At 58.7% G+C, this 17362-nt stretch overlaps 1 protein-coding gene across 7 annotated transcripts in view; it reads right to left on the minus strand.

The window, feature by feature from the left end:
• Positions 1-17362, minus strand: part of VAV2 (vav guanine nucleotide exchange factor 2) — a 168385-nt gene that overhangs the window by 126362 nt on the left and 24661 nt on the right. For all 7 annotated transcript variants that reach the window (XM_049114365.1, XM_049114367.1, XM_049114366.1 and 4 more), the window contains exon 2: positions 9424-9540. In XM_049114365.1, the coding sequence (XP_048970322.1) occupies positions 9424-9540 (117 nt within the window). The remainder of the gene's footprint in view (positions 1-9423; positions 9541-17362) is intronic.

Below are 17362 nucleotides of genomic sequence, written 5' to 3' on the forward strand. Positions count from 1 at the left end.
GAAGCGGCTCAAATGTCCATCCACAGATGACTGACAGGTACACGGTAGCGGGTGTGTCTGCACAACAGATTGTTACTCGACCTTTCAAAAAGAATGGAATCCTGGGGACACTTGGGTGGCTCAGCAGTTGAACGTCTGCCTTTGACTCAAGGTGTAATCCTGGGCTCCCCACAGGGAGCCTGCTTCTCCCTCTGCATGTGTTTCTGCCTCTCTCTCTGTGTCTCTCATGAATAAATAAATAAAATCTTTAAAAAAAAAAAAAAAAAGAATGGAATTCCGGCAGGTGCCACGACGTGGGTGAGCTCTGGACATGGATGCCGAGTGAAAGAATCAGACACACGAGGCCACATGTGATCCGATTCCATGCGTAGGAAACGTCCAGAAAAGGCAAATCCATGGAGACAGGAAATAGATGGGTGGTTGCCAGGGGCTGGAGCATGGGAGACGGGAAGCAGGAGATGGGGGATGGGAGACAGGAGTCAGCAACCTTCTGGGGTGACGAAACAGTTGTGAACAAGACCATGGCGATCGGATCGCACACAACACCCCAAACACACTCAATGCCACTGGAACATGCAAAAAAAATGGTTATAATGATCAATTTTATGTTATGTCCATTTTATCACATTAAATTTTTTTAAGAATTAAAGTTGGGGCACCAGGGCTCTGTGGGTGCATCTGCCTTCGGCTCAGGTCCTGATCCTGGGGCCCTGGGATCGAGCCCCACGTCGGGCTCCCTGCTCTGCAGGGAGTCTGCTTCTCCCTCTGCCTCTGCTCCTCCTACCCACCCCACTCATGCATGCGTGCTCTCTCACTCTCAAATAAATAAAATCTTAAAAAAAAAAGAAAGCAGATTTTAAAAATACATAAAAAAATAAAGAATGAAAGTCAAAATGGACCACCCAGGATACAGAGCCGAGGGCTCCAACCCAAACTCCCTGATCCCTGAATGGGACAGAGGGTGGGAAGCCTGTGTTGCACCCTTGCTGGGGCGGGGGGGGGGGGGGGGTACAGCTCTTGGAACCACCACGGGGCCTCTCCCCCAACACAGTCATTCCACACTCCTTGTGATTCAGGGGAGCCGCCCCCCATTCCCAAACCCCACCCTGCTGCCAGTGCCTGGTCCCTGACGGCCACAGCCCCTCTGAGCCTTTGCAAGAACCAATACTGCCCGAGAAGGGCCGCCCAGGGTGCCAAGAAAGGACACCTTGTCACCATTAATTATTCACATTTTGCTACTTTTTCCCTCTCGCCGTAGTCCGTTCTGCAGTTTTTGCTGCAAACATCAAACTGTCAAGGCTTCAAAAGAAACCATGTCTCAGGGCACTGGGGAGAAACAATTAACCAATTAATATTTAATTAACTGCGGACAGACAAAAATGCACACATGAGTCACGCCAGGCTGAGCTGAGAAAATGCAAGCTCTCAGCCACTTGGGTGGGGCACACCGGGTAAAGCAGACTCAAGAGACAGGATGACACAGACCCCCACCCGACCTCTGCGGGGACGACAGGCACGCCCCTGACAAGCACCACCAATGGGGCATCCAGGCAACGGGGGCTCACCGATGGGGAAACTGAGACCCGGCAAGCAGCCACCTGCCTTCATGCAGCGAGGCCTGGGCACACCCTCCCCACCCCATCCCCGGCCTGTCAGGTGTGTCAGCTGCCACCACACGCACCCAGACTCCAGGTCCCCGAGTCCTCTCCCCCCAGAATGAACCATGAGCAAGCAGGGCGCCAACAAGCAGTGGTTGCTCCTCAGTCAAGGCCCCTCTCAGACACCTAGCCAGGTCTGGATGCCACAGCCTCCCCGGGACCCCGCCCGGGGCTTTGGAGGCAGGGGCCCCTTGGCCTCACACACTGGCCCTGACCATCCCACACCGGGGCCAGGCCCAGACCCCTCAGGGCATGGCCTGTCACCCCCCACACACACACATGCCACCATGGAGGCCGCGGCAGCCACCAGTCACATCTGGAACTCCCACGGGTCAGGAAATAGCGGGGCCAGCATTGGAGGGCCTCTCTGACTCCGCCCAGATGCACGCATGCACCTGCGTTAGGTTAGGTGCGTGCAGGGGAGCGTACATGTGCGTACGTGGGGGGCACACCCAAGTGTTGCAGGTGTGCCGGGGGCTCTCCCCCTCTCCAGCAAGCGGTCCAAACCACCAGCCAGCAGGTAACAGGAGGCACCGGCGGGAGGCTGCTCCCACTCCCCATGGCCTCAGTTGGTGTGCAGCCAACTCGCAGGCCAGGGCCTGGCCGACCACAGGCAGCATCCCCGCCGCGCCCGTGTCCAAGAGGCCTCCACACTCCACACACGGGTGAACACACAGGAAGGCAGGAGGGCACACGGGAGGCGGCGCGGGGCCAGGGTGCAGCGATAAGGGGTGTCCGATCGATACCGAGGCCACCTGCCACCTCCTCCCCCAACCAGACAGCGCCCGGGGACACGATCGTTGCTGCAGATGCTAAGAAGGGAGATCATTGCTGCGGCTGACACAGCACAGGCTGGTGAGGCTGGTGGTGGCAAGAACCACCGGCTGCACCCTGCCCCCTGCCAAGGCCACCGGCCACCTGCTCAGCAGGGGTGGGGACAGGGCACCGCCCTGAGGGCTGTGGGCTCCGACAGCAGCACGCACAGCCACACCCTGCCAGGTCCTACTTCACAGTTCTGGGGGCGGTGCAAACCCACTTTACAGATGGGGAGACTACGGCCCAAGGGGGTGAGGGGACATCTGAACCCAGCCCGGGGCTGTCTGGGCCCCACTCCGTCCGGGGCCCTGAAAGCTGTCTCAGTGGCCCCACTTTCACCCAGCTTCTAGAAGCCCCAGCCCTGCCAGAACAGCAGTGGGAGGTATTGATGGTGCAGAGGGGGTTATGGCAACCGCAGGAACACACAGCGGGACAGCAGGGCAGAGCAAGCCAGTTCCGTCTCGTGGGCCAACTCCAGCAGACTGCTGGGGTGCTGAGGTGTGTGCTGAGGGGCTCAGTGGGCAGATGCCTGCCCTGGGCCCTGGGGGGTGTGGGCCAGGCCTGCCACCCCCGGGGGGACCAAGTGGGGGTACAGACAGGCTGACAGATGAGGGTGCCAAGCAGAGCCAGGGGCTGGAACTAAGGCACAAGAGAAGAGGAAGGGCACCTGTGTCCTAGAGACAGAAGCCAAGCAGGCATGGGGCGGGGCTGCAGATCCAGGCTCTACGTGCCCCTGCCCCCCACACCCAGGACATCATCCCGTCATCCCACAGGTGCGACCAGGCCTGTGCCCCAGAGCCCCAATCCTGGGGAGGGAGGTCCTGGGCTATAAGGGACCACTGCTTTCAGACTACATTTTTTTTTTTTTAAGATTTTATTTATTTATTCATGAGAGACACAGAGGCATACAGGCAGAGGGAAAAGCAGACTCCATGCAGGAAGCCTGATGTGGGACTTAATCCCGGGACTCCAGGATGACGTCCTGGATGGAAGACAGGGGCCAAACCATTGAGCCACCCAGGGATCCCCTCAGACTACATTTTTAGCCTCTTGGGAGCCCTTTATTCAAGCAAATAGTCAGGCAAATGCTATATGGAAAGCAGGTAAGAGTAGGCTCACTCTGATTCGGCAGGCCCTGCCCTCCCTGCCTCCTCCCAGCCTCCTGAGAGACCCAACGTGGTTGGAAACCCACTGCAGGTGGGAATCATCCACATCTGCTCTGACCTTCATGTGCAAAGATAAGCATTTGCTGCCCTGCGTCTTTCAACAGCCCACAGCCAGCTCTCTCCTGTTTAGTCCTCTCTGGCCTCTCTCCAGACAGCGTTGAGCCTCCACGCTGTCCCGCCGGCCTCCACACTGGCCTGGCCTCCCCGCCCTTCAGGGCTCCCAGCACATAGCTGCCTCACCTGGCAGAAGGGAGGGGGCGGCAGGATACCCAAGAACCCACCTCTGCCAGCAGGACCCAAACAGGCCCCCGGTTCCACTGTCGCTGTGGGGCCCAAGCAAGACGCATCTCTCTCTGGGCCCCAGTTCCTCCCTACTTGATGAGGTCCCCGAAGGATGGACGGCAGGAGCTTGTGGACCTCAGGAAGCCGGGAAGGAGTCCCGCACCTGCAAGCCACTGCGACTGGCAGGAGGAGGACAAGACGGGGCATGCGGCGGGAGGCAGAGACGGGGCTCCCGATGAGGCCCAGCTTCCACACTAAACCAAGGAGCGGCCTGTGGGTCCACCCTCCAGCCCTGCTGAGGGCCAGCTTTCACAGCCTCTAAAATATCTGAAGCTAGAAAATGTCATGAATAATCAATCGGGGAATTAAACCCACTTGTCAGAGGGTGTACAGATCTTCCTCTAGGGTCGTCGGCTCCACCCAAAGGGAGGCTAAGACAGCTCAGCTGACCAGGGGCACCTGCACATCCCAGGCAGCACACACTGGAAATGGGTCCTACCCCGGGGGTAGGTCCTTCCTGGAAGGTCATCAGATGCCCAGTCTCCCCAGGCTCCAGCAGGGCAGCTGACCCACCCAGGACACCAGGGCCCCTTCCAAGTCCCCAACAGAGGCTTCCCAGGCTTCTCCTGTAAAAGCCACACATTCGGGCAAAGGCAGACTGGTGCCCTGGCATGCCGGGTTCGACCCCAGACACCTGGGAGACAGACGTGACCAAAGTCCCCACGGCCAGGAGGTGGAGGGTGACAGGCAAACCGACAAAGTATGAGTTGCTTAGACAGGGGAAGGGCTGCGCCCGAGGGAGCAGGCAGTGAAGGGGGTGCACCACCACTCTCAGTAGTGAGATTGGACAGAGACCCCCAAGAGGGGAGGAAGGCAGCCTGCAGGTAAGCCCAGGAAAGGGAGTGAACATGGCAGGAGCAGGAAGCAGGAAGGCAACCGCCTTCATGTTATCTCTGCAGAAAGGAAAGCTCGAGGAGCTTTGTATTTGCCAAGTCTGGATCCCCACCCCGGTCTAGTGGACAGGAAACCCCTCTCTGTCCTGCTGACCACCTCCACCACTTTCCCCAACAGAACCCACACGAGAGAAGGCTCAGGCGGGAAAGCACCTGGCTGGCTTCCCCTAGTGAGCAGGACTCGTGCCTTCAGTGGCTGGCTGCACCCAGGGCTCCCACAGCCCTCGAGGGTCTCCAGGGGTCCACCTGCCCACCCCACCAAAGCCTCCTTTGTACAATCAATAGCACAGGAACTAATCTGGGTGTCTGCTTCGAGGGCAAAGGCCATGCAAGACTTTCTCTCCATTTTATCTGTAGCATAGTGAGTGCTTCACAAATACATGGTAAATTAAGTGCTTAATGGATCGGTGGATGGTTAGATGGATGTGTGGCTGGGTGGGTGGGTAGGTCGATGGATGGGTGGCTGGGTAGGTGGATGGGTGGATAGGTGGGCAGGTAGGTAGCTGGGTAGATGGGTGGGTGGGTAGGTGGCTGGCTGGCTGGGGGGGGTGGGTAGGTAGATGGGTAGGTGGCTGGGTAGGTAGACAGGTGTGCAAATGGGTGGGTGGGTGGGTGGACGGAGGAATGAATGAATGCACAGATGCCTTTTCTCCCCAAGGAAGGACTCCCAACAACACTGGGGGATGGAAAGCTGAAAAGTAGCTATTTAGAAAAAGAACAATGAAACCAGGACAAGGACAGGATCCCAATACGACAAACCTTAATTTCCCACCCCCCCCCAAAAAAAGGGAAAAAAATCTCGAAATTTCTAAAGCAGCCTGAGACTAATTAACCAGCTACTCCATAAGGATCCTTTCCACTCCTGAATCCCATGACCGTAAGCAGAAGACAACCAGCGAGGAGAGAGAAAGAAACCTGCCCCTCCAGGCCCTGGCCCTGCACACCAGGCCGGGGCAGCCCAGCACCAGCCAGTCCTAACCCCCTTCCCCAGAGTCAGCTTCTACTTCACCCTCCACACAGGCTCACGGGCTCTAGGCAGGTTCCGGTCAGCAGCAATGAGACCTGCCTCTAGACCTCAATCCTTTAACACCCCCTGGCCTCACCCACCCAGGAGATGAAGGGTCAGTTCTGACCCTACAGAGTGTTGTGTCCAGTAGTGGAACAGACGCTGCCTCCCTGCCCACTGGAACTTTCATTGCTCCAGGGCCAGCAGCGGGGGTCAGGGAGCGGTCTCGTCTTCATGGTCTGACATCAGTGAGAACCACCAGGCCCATCTGGAACAGCCATGCTGTCCCAGCTGAGCTGCTGGAGGCCAAACAGCGAATCCGGGGCCGTGGGAAACTTCCGCAAACATCCCTGATGATATGTACAGAACCTGCACCCTGTCTCTGTACCCAGAGGGACTGTGCACAAGGAATTCCTTGCCAGGCCCATCTCAGAGGATAACACCTGAATAAAGAACCAGCCATGCTCCCCGTCAGCAGCCTGCCAGCAGCTTGCCCTCCCCATGCACTGGGGCGCCCTGCACAGCGCCCCACTCCAGCGGTGGGAGGGTCCCCATGTCTGGGTAGGTACCAAGGAAAGCAGGCCAGCCACCAGCACTGGGGCTCTGCTTGTGTTCTGTATCCCATCCCTGGACATCAGGACGGATGAGCCAAGCAAAACAGACTTGGGACAGTGGCCCCCCACGGGGAGAGCATGTACCAGCACCCTGAGCCTCCGCTGGCCCCTGGCCTGGAAGTACTAACCAAAGTTTATCTTGGTAAGAAACATGTGCAGGGCAGGAGGAGCTCAATGAGAAGGACGCTTAGCCGGATGGATGGGGAGGACGGGGCAGGAAGGGCAGGTCAGGCTCTGCCTGGAGCCCCACGTGGCTCCTATGTGGCTCCCACACAGCCAACAAGAGGTCAAAGGATCAATGAGAAGGGAGGCGAGCTTCCGGGGACATTCGCCTAGTGCTATGTGCTCCACAAACACAATTCTACTTCCTGCTCAGCAGACCTTGGAGGGTGGTGTCCTTGCCACCATTTCGCAAGCAGGACTCAGAGAAACTGAGTCAGTCACTTGGGCACAGCTACCTGCTGGACTCGAACCCAGCCTACAAGGGTCCACAGTCCATGTGCTCAGCGCTCTGGCTCTGTCTTTCCAAAAAATGTAAACTTATTTTATCAGTAAAAGAGGAAAAAAATCAGAGGCCTGAGATCTCTGAGGCTCTAGTTCCATTCCAGCCAAACCTGGGGGGTTTGGGGGAGTGTGGGGGGGGCAGTGACACAAGCTCAGCATTTCAGGAGCACCTACAGAGGGCAGGGCTCCTCACCACCTCCACGGCCAGGCAAACGGAGGTCAGAAGCACCGTGGCACCCGCCATGTCATCCAGCCAGGCTGCAGGGACAGATTTTCAAGGAGTCCACCTGGAGCATCACAACGTGGAGAGCAGAGGTGGGATGGGGGAGCTCTCTCCGAGCCCTGCTCTTCTGAAAGCCGAGACTGCTCCGAGCAGGGTACGAACCAAGCCCCCACACGCAGCTCAGCACTCAGGTCTGGGGCATCACAGCACCTCCATTCCCCACGCCCCCCGCCGTGGCTCCCGGTCCAAAGCCTGGGTACACTCCTGGGCTCTCTCAGCAGAGGCCACAGAGAGGCAGCGCTTGGCCAGCGACCGTCCCAGTGCGCCGTGGGCAACCAGAGGCCGGCTCCACGCAGCCCCTCTGCCTGCAGCTGGGACATCCTCGGAGCCAAGCAGCTCCACTGGAACCTCTGATGAGCATGAGGGGCACCCCCTTGTGAGCTGCGTGGCCACGCAGTTTGGTGGGTCATATTCTGAGAGCTCGATCCAAGTTTATGTACATCTTACATTGCATTCAGCTGCAGCAAATCAAAACCAAAGTGGAATTATAGACGGGATCATCCGCATTTTAACCGCCAGCCAAGAAACGAATTTGGCCAGTGTATCCTTTTTCTCCGTATGCTTAATTAGCCGTTCAATGCATGAGTACATACATGCCTGTATGTTCCCGAGTGTGCACGTATGTGCATGAGGTAGGACATGTGCATGACTGCGGGTGTGCACGAGTGAAGAGTGCGTGCATATGGGCGCGTGGGTGTTCCGGAGGCCCCTTCCCAGAGTTCAGATCCACTGGGTCCCCACCTGCCCAGGACACTGCTGTGCAGAAGGAGGAATGGGGAGAGGAGATCCAATCCACTGGAAAGCAGCCCTGCAGGAACTGAGAAGCCCACTTACAGGAAAGGACACCTGCATGGTGCTCCCGCCCAGCACATGTGCCCCTGGGCACTGGGAAGCACGGTGGCCTGCAGTCCCCACAGGGTCGCCGCAGCAGCAGGCACTTGGGTGAGCACTTTCGGGCGGGGAACAGAAACCCCGAAGTGGTGATCACATAGGGACAGGCCCCCGGATAGTCCCTGGATCTCCTTTCCAATGAATTCAGAACTAGGGGATAGTGCCATCAGGCCAGGTGGCTCATGGGAAAGTCCTAGGTACAGTAATGTGACACCTCGCAGCGCCTTAAGGAAGCTCTCCTCTTGGAACAGACTTCTCACCATTTGCCACAGCAAATACAAAATCCCCACACCCTCCCCAACACGTCTCATAAATCATGTATTCATAGAACACTTCCTCAAACACCCAGGCCCCGAAAATGGTCCTCAGATAAATTAAGCAGTAAATATCTTCTGCTATTTCCCATCAGCAGGTAGGAACTGGCTCGTCGGGTCGTCCAGAAAGCGGCTGTTGGGTAGTGCCTATGCCAGCCACCTGGGGAGCTCTCTCAGCCTCAGAGAGCACACGGACACGGGGCACCACCCGGACTACGGGCAGCACAGAATGAGGTCCTCCTCAGCCTCCATCCATCAAAAGCTACCATGGTCCCCAGCCCAGCCATTTAGAAGGAGTGACCTGGGACCTGCCGTGCTCTCAGATGGCACCTGACATGTCCGGTCGCCATGAAGGCGGGCTCAGCACAAAGCCAGCTCACCCAGGAGCTGAAACCCCTGCCAGCCTTCAGACCTTATACCTGCCTGGCCTCAGGTACCTTGGCCTGCGCCAGCAGGGTTTCTGCAGGACAGTCACCAGGTGACACGTCTGAGAACATGGGGAGACTTTGGAGTCGTTTGCCATGGGCCTAGGGGATCACCTCCAGGAAAGCTTGGGGTTCAGGTAACCACCCCGTCCTTGCCCAACACATGCTCAGAGCCAGAGACAGCTCTGCTTGCTTCAGGCCTAATCACCATGGCTCCTCTCATGAGCCATGATAAATGTACCTGCATCATCTCAACCCAACCCTCAGGAGCCGGGCCCATCACCTGCCCCACTTCCCGTCATGAACTGGAGCTCTGTCCGAGTCCACACCCCGCTCTCCTCCACCCTCCTCGGTTCTCGATGCTTGACCACACCCTGGGTGTCGTGAGCCCACCCGAGGGTGGAAAGGCCCATGCGCTCTGGCACAAAGGGGCCGGGCCTGTCCCGTCTGGACCCTGCACTGGGTGGGCGCTTGGCCACTGCCACCAGATACAGGGGAAGAGACCACTCACCTTCCCAAAATCTCGGACGTCGAAGAGGTCAAAAGGGTCAAACAGCTCGCTGTTTCTTAGTCCAAATTTATCGTGGCAGACTTTGAGGAAGGTGCGGATATTCTTCAGGCAGAGGAACTAGAAAGACAAGAGAAGGGCACTGAGCACAGAGGGTCTGTAAGAAGAGTGGCCGTAATGGTAGCTGATGCTGGATGCAGGAGCCGGCACAGACCGTGCAGCCCTGCCCGGGAAGCCTCCCTCACCTTCGCAGTCCCACTGGGCCGGACATCACGGGCGCCCCCGGCTCACCTTGGCCACTACCCATGACCCTTTGTCCCTCACCCCTGCCCAGAGGACCCTGCATGGACGATCATGACTGGAAACACACTGGTCTTGAGTCAGCAAAAACAGAGCATGAACACATATGCACACTCACGCACACACACACCCACCACCTTCCTGGGCACAGACCTGCCCCGGTTATTTAACCGAGAGCCAGGAGCCACCCCCATGGAAGCCATCTGCTGTGGAGCCCAGTCACGGCGGGAGGCCAGAGGACCCACAGGGGCCAGAGTTCCCAGAGCATCATCAGGGCACCTCCTCCACCCAGTACCCTGACATCTGAGCTCCCACACTCACTGTGCTTGGCAAAGCAACTGGGGCAGGAAGTTTAGGGTTGGAGGCTGAACAGAATCGCGGGCTGCAGTCCCCACGAAGGAGATGCTGGTAAAGACGCACGGGGGTGGCAGGCCAGGTGGCCTGAAGAGCAGGATTTGGAGTGGCTCCAGCCCCAAGTTCTAGTCCTGTCCACTGATTCCCACTTGCAAGACCAGGGACAGTTGGCTTGGGCGCCTGGGTGGGTACCCAGATGGCACAGTGAGCGCTGGGGGTGCCAGAGTGGTGCGCCCACCCAGTGCAGTTGGCAAGGGCATCCCCAGGGCAAGGCCAGCAGCATGCACGGCCGACAGGTCTCTGAACCTCAGAGTGGTCATCCTCATCACTAACCATTCCCTGAGGCCGAGGGCTCGACAGAGCGAGACCTGCACAGTGTGTGCCGCTGCTGGAAATGCAGATGCAGGGACAGATGGGAGACAAGGACAAGCCAGGATCGGCAGCTACAGCCGGCCCAGCAGGAACCGAGCAGCATCACCCCTGCCTGGACCGAAGGCAGTGTCCACCGCGCACCCCAGAGCTGGGCTGTCAGTGGTCACAGACCATGCAAACTCCCTGGCTTTGTGTGCATACAGTGTTTCTGAATGTGCAAGAGCAAACCACCGCCCCTGTACCCCCAAATCCCCGAACAACTGAGTGCTTGTAAGAACGAGGACACCCCCTCCCACAGTCAGAGCACCAACACCAGCAGGTCAATGCGGATCCCACACATCCTCGTACTTACTCACATTTCTTCAATAGGTAAATGACAACCACGATGCCCTAACAGCAAAAAACATCCCGGCCTCAGGTCCCATGATGTCAGTGGCCATAACCCTTTCGTGTCCTCGAGCCCACAACAGTATGCTCCCACGGAACATTCTGGAAGGACAGCTGCGTTCTGTGCACATGCTGTTCACATGGTAGCCCCGAGACATACGTGCCCACTGAGCACTCAAAATGAGGCCAGTTGGACCGAAACACTACATTTCTTTAACTTGTGTTCTAATTAATTTAAATTGAATTGCTACAGCGGCTGGTCTGGGCCAAAAATGCGTCTCAGTCTTGTCTTGTCGGATCTGATGCTTCTGAAGCACAGGGATGCAAGAGGACAGACACGGGATGAGTCCACTTACACAAGGCACCCTAATAGCTAGGCTCACAGAGGCCGGCAGAACCACAGAGCCGGTGGGGGTGGCTGGGGAGCCCGTGTCACCCAGGGACGGCTTCAGTTTGGGACGATGACCAAGTTCTAGAAGTGACAGGTGATCGTGACCAAACACCATGAATGCTCCTAATACTACTGAATTGTACGCATATTAAAAATGCTTAAAATTGGGGATCCCTGGGTGGCTCAGTGGTTTAGCGCCTGCCTTTGGCCCGGGGTGCGAGCCTGGGCTCCCAGCATGGAGCCTGCTTCTCCCTCCTCCTGTGTCTCTCTCTATCATAAATAAATAAATCTTAAAAAAAATGCTTAAAATTGGGATGCCTGAGTGGTTCAATGGTTGAAAGTCTGCCTTCGGCCCAAAGTGTGATCCCGAGGTCCCAGGATTGAGTCCCACATTGGGCTCCCTGCATGGAGCCTGCTTCTCCCTCTGCCTCTCTCTCTCTCATGTGTCTCTCATGAATAAATAAATAACATCTTTTTTAAAAATGATTAAAATAGTAAACCTGGGGGGCCCCTGGGGGGCTCAGTTGGTTAAGCATTCTACTCTTGGTTTTGATTCAGGTCACGATCTCGGGGTTGTGAGATCAAGCCCCACGTCAGGCTCCGGGCTCACCAGTGTGTCGGCTTGGGATTCTCTCTCTCCCTCTCCCCCTCTCCCAACCCTGTGATAAAACAAAAATTTAACTAAAAAAAAGAGAGAGAGAAACAGACCCAACAAGAAGGCCACGTGCTGATACGGGTAGAATCTGGGGGCACTCCCACCCCGAGGATGGCCAGCGATGGCCAGCAAACCGCTGGAAGGGGGAAGGGGCCCCAAGAAAGACAGCCAGGCCCACACCTCGACCTGCCTTCCAGCCCCAGAGTGTGAGGATACGCCTCCGTGGCTCTGAATCCCCCCAGACTGTGGGCACCAGCAGGCCTCCCCAGCCGCACCCCCAGGTCCTGCCCGCCCTGCAGCCTCGGCCTGGCCCTGCTGCTGTCCGAGCATCACCCGGCTCCAATTTCCACTAAGCACCCACATTGTGTCCTCCTCGGCCTCCCATTTTTAGAGTTAATTACATGGCTCCTAACCATAATCGCAGCCGGGGAGGCCAGGCTTCCTTTCGGGGCTCAGAACAGGCGGGCGCCCTTTGCCCTGCGGGCACACTGTCTGCCTGCCTGGCCCCTCCCCCAGCGATGGCATCAGCCCCAACCTTCCTGGACTGAACCCCGCACAGCTCCAGGCCAACAAAAGGCTGGCCCCAGGAAACTGAGGCACAGACAGGCTCAGACCCCAGGGAGGGGGCGCAGCAGAACCAGGCCCCACTCGGAGGTGGAGGCAGAGGCATCCTCATGGAGAGCTTCCCCCATGCCCAGCAGGCTCTGCTGCTCTGCCGTGGAGCCTTTACTCCCCATCCTACAAACATTCACCCCATTTCTCAGGAGAGGAAATAAGGCTCCCAAGCAGAAGGAGGTGGAGCCCAGATTGGAACCCACATCTGCCTGCCGTGAAGCAGTGAAAGGCCTCAGAGAGGACAGGGTGTCCCTGAGTCCTGAGGCCTCCGACTGTCCAGTGTGCTTCGCACAAGCGTCCCTCTCATAGCTGGCATGCCTGGAATGAGGGGACACACGGTCACCCCCCGCTCCATCGTCCTACAGTTAGGGGACTGGCCAGACACAGAGAGGAGCAGAGCAAGGAAGGGCCGGCCCTGCATCCAGACTCCTGGCCCCCAACCCTTTCCACTCAGCAGGGGCGGCGGGCCTGCTGCTTCTGCAGCTCGCGTGCACTCGCCTGGCTGTTGGCCTCTCCATCCCCACTGCCCCTAGGCCAGGAGGGCAGAGGGAGGAGGCCTGGCCCATCAGAGGCTCACGGTCCCTTGCTCACAGCAGGGACAGCTTCAGACTCTGGCAAAGAAACTCCCAAGGGCAGGATGGGGAGAAGACACTGCAGGCACATCCCGGCCACAGGATGAGCGATGGCAGGAGAGGGAGGTGCAAACGGTGGCCAGTGCAGGCCAGAAGCTGATCATCCTTGTCCTGTGGCCACAGAAGGCCTGGCCGAGGGCTGTGTCCCTGTGGCCTCGGGGGTGAGGGGCTGTCTTCCCTTTGCTCAGCCCACCAGGCCCTTAATGAAGGGGCAGCCATAGCCTCACATTTAGCCCCGGAAGTCCAGCTAAGTGACCACGACAAGGGTCTGTCCCAGGACAACTGGCCTCCTGACAAGCGACAAGCGGCCCAGAGTGGTTGCCCCCACCCCACCACGGTCTGTTTAAGGCACCACCCCGCCCCCCCCAGCCCCCAGCCCCAGCCTGCAGGAAGGGCCCTGGCCATTGCTGCCAAGAGTGGGCCGCCCATGCAGTGGACTCCTGACCCCTCTGTCCCACCCCCTCGTCAGGCTGAAATCAGATTAGTGAGGACACACAAGCTCTGTGCCCAGCCGCCCCCACCAGCCTCACAGGGCCTGCTGTCCTCTGTCAGCTGTCATTCGGCCCTCAAAAGGCCAGCCCAGTGCAGGGATCCGGGATGTGAGAGGCAAGGCCGGCCCTGGGAGCCATGACCCCACGTCTGAGCTACAAGGCCCTGGGGCATCCCGGGCGGCAGGCTTCCTGGTCCACTCCGGCTGCTTCTCTTACGATCGGAGACATTATCTGCCCCACAGGGAGACATGGAGTGACCTGGAGGACCTGGCCACGGGGTAGGGCAGCCCTCAGACCTACCCCTGTGGCCTCTCCCGTGACCCCTGGTGGGTGGGCTGGGGTGGGGAATCGGACACCCTGCCCCCAGAACTCACATCCACCCGGCATCCAACACGTACGCCCAGTGCCAGGGGCTTTGATTTGTCCCCACGTTCCCTCAGGGGCTGCTCCCGGACTTCAGCACCGAGAGGCAGGTGCAAGAGGGGAAATTGAGGCCCACGAGGGGAAGCCACCTGGTTAGCAGGCTTCTGCTGGGGATGGGCAGTCGGAGCAAAGAGTCCACGGAGGGAGGGAAGGAGGTAACGGGGATGGGTGCTGACGGTGTGGCGGGCAGCATGCCGATGTGCTCCAGTGCACAGACCCACCCAACACCTGCAGTGACCCTATGAGGTGTGCAACGTGATGACCCCATTCCACAGACAGACAAAGTGAGGCTTGGAGAACTGGTGAGGATGAGGGGAGCTCTCAGGGGGGCCCTCTCCACCTGTCACAGGGCCTGTCCCAGGGGAAGTCCCACGGCCACCCTGCTAGTTGGGACAGGGGCCTGCTGCTCCCAGCAGTGATACCCAGCCAAGCTGGGGCCCCATAGGGAAAGTCCCAGGTGGACTCCCCAGATCCCCCAACCTGCTCCTGGAAATTGCCACTGATGTGAAAAGCTATTCCCTTTGGGCCCCCAGGGAGGGGCCCCGGCTGGCATCCCCAGCCCACCAGCCCCCAGAGTCCCATCTCCAGACCCGCAGTGGGCATGTCCAGTAGGAAGAGCTCTGACCTGGCTGCTCTGACTCAACAACCACCTGTCCTCTCCATGCCTGTCTTTCCACTTGTAAAACACAGAAGGAAAATCCTGCCCTCTGAGTCCTAGGATCTGGGCCCCTCACTTTAGCAACGGCCAGCTGACCCTGGGGCCATCACCCTCAGGACATCCTGAAGTCCCTGTTCCCAGAGCTTCCCTGTGACGTCATAGCCTGGAAGAGTGGACGCAGGGGATAGGCCCCCAACGGCCCCTGCAGGGCCCTGTGATCCACACGCAGGGCCAACCTCCCTCCCGGACAGAGTCAGCCAGGGAGCAGGGGAGAGTTCACAGCCCAGGTGGCCTGGGCCCTCCGTCCACACCTCTGCTGGCTTCTCACTATCAGCCTCAAAGCTGCTGCTCAGAGGTGGGTGGGGGTGTGAAGAGATGAGGCGGCCAAAGGCCTCCAGGAGATGGTATGTGTGTGAGGCTCGCTGCTCACAGGGGACCCCAACGGGACATGGGGGAGATGAACACCCTCCCCACGCCGCCTGCTGCAGAGAGACCCGTGGACACCACAGCTCTGGAGGGGGAAGGAGGGAGACCCCAGCTATCAACACAAAAGGACTCAGCCTTTACAACCCCTGCTCTTCTGGGGGCGGGGGGGCGGTCCTCCATATGCGAATTTCCACAGACGTGGCAGAGAGTTCCTAAAGTGTCTCAACGAGCGGCACTAAAGCTGTGCTTCACCGTGACAAATCGCACGCCGTCCCACTGGAGCAACCCTGACCGCCTGGGGCCGCGCTGCCGATCAGACGCTCTGACTGGCAGCTGACATGCCTTTGATCAATAAAAAATGGGAAAATGAATTAACTTCTTGTTTTATTTATGCCATGCTCGTTCCAAAAACCTTTAAAATGACTTCATTATTATTTAACAGATGCAGCATGCTGGAATGGATCTTTCAAATCTGGGGCCCTTGGGGTAAACAAACAGGTGGCCTGGAGGTGACGGCTCGCCAGCCACTGCGTGGGACAGACACAGAGACCGTCTTCTCCCCTGGGTCCCAAACACCTGGGATCATTGGGGGCTTAATATCTAGTAAATGAAGGAAAGAGCGTCCATGAGGCACACGTGCTGTCCCGAGGGCCAACACTCCAAAACGGGCCCCGCTTTCCCCCAAGCAACCATGATCCACGAGGGCTTCAGAGGCAGCCAGGACCTCACGGGCAGCCGCCACTGCTTGGGGGCAGCCCTCACTTCCCGAAGCGCCTCTTCCAAAAACAAACAGGTGGAACTGGGGTTGGCACGACCATATGCTCCTGTGCACGTCGGTGCCACCGGGGGCCTCTCCGCACCAGCCAGTCAGGGTCCACCCACTCACAGTGTAACAGCTCTGGGGTTGTGGGTCATTTATCACCCACTCCACTTGGGTGTAGTGGAGGGCCTCCAGGTGAGCCTCCAGGTCAGGGCACTGAGGCTCGGGTGGTCGGATCGAGGATGGAAGGCCACAGCCTGCGTGGTCAGCATCGACAGTGAGGGACTTCTGTCACTGGCATGGGGCCAAAGCCCCGTAACTGTCCCTTTACCAGGGGCCGGGGTGGCACTGCAATCCAGGCCTTGCTCCAGGCAGGGAAAGCACAGGCCCAGCAGGGCTCATCTGTGCAGCGTCGGGGGCTCGATCCCATCTGCACGGTCTAACAGGAGCTTCCTGCACTCAGGCCATGTCCTCAGCCGCAGGGGCGTCAGGAGCCAGGGCACAGGCAGGCTGATGGATAAACTGGGGCCGCCTCTGTGCAGGCCGGGCTCCTCTCTGGGAGGGAGGGCGGCACTGCCTTTGTGCAGCTATGGCTCTGCCAGGGGCCAGCTTCCGGCTCCCAACAAGCACCAGGCCCCTGAAACCCGGTGCACCGGGCTCCTCACCAACCGCCAGCCCGGTCTGTCTCTGTCTGTCTGCAGCCCTGGACAGTGGGAAGCAGGTTCTGAAAGGTCAGGAAACTCTCCAACAGGAGGAGGCATGCTGACGGTGAGCAAAGCCAGGCCAGGCCAAGCCTGTGGCAGCTGCAGATGATCACTCTCCATCCTGACCTTGAAGTGCTTCCTATCGATGCTGGGGGGCCGGGGGGGGGGGGGGGTCACCAAGGAAAATAACCCTGGAAAAGGAGCAGCCTGGAAACCCAAGCAGAGTAGGTGGATGGCTGATGCCCATTCCATCCTGTTGATGGACACTGGATAGGCGCCTACTGTATGCCAGGCCCTGCCCTGCGGTCCCAGGCTCGAGCACATGGGCAGGGGTGTGGCAGGGACCCCTGTAGAAACCACAGCTGTCTAAGAAAAGAGTCTGTGATTTCCGTCCAACACCTGGATGGAAATTGCTCCCAGGAGTCCTCAAAAGAACCGCCGCTCGGCCTAATGGCCTGTGTGAGCCGGAGGGATAAAGAGAGGCCGAGCTATCGAGCCTTTAAGGTCAGGGTCAGACCAAAGGTTTTTCTACAAAGCCAGCAGGAAATTGCTTTTCTAGGATGTCCCTGTGCAGCCAACCATCTCCTCTGAGCCGGCTTCTGAACACCGGGAGGTTCAAATCCCACTCTCCTGCTGCCTGGCTGCTCGTGGCGGGCATGGCTCAGAGAGATTAGCTCTGGGCTGCTGCCTGGGGCGCCCCCCTGCCCCCAGAACCCACGGCTGCCCTTCCCTCTCCTGCCCGCGCAGGCCACTAACACCGGCTCGCCAGCCTCC

This window comes from Canis lupus, chromosome 9 (genome assembly GCF_003254725.2).
Source record: "Canis lupus dingo isolate Sandy chromosome 9, ASM325472v2, whole genome shotgun sequence".
NCBI classification, from domain to species: domain Eukaryota; kingdom Metazoa; phylum Chordata; class Mammalia; order Carnivora; family Canidae; genus Canis; species Canis lupus.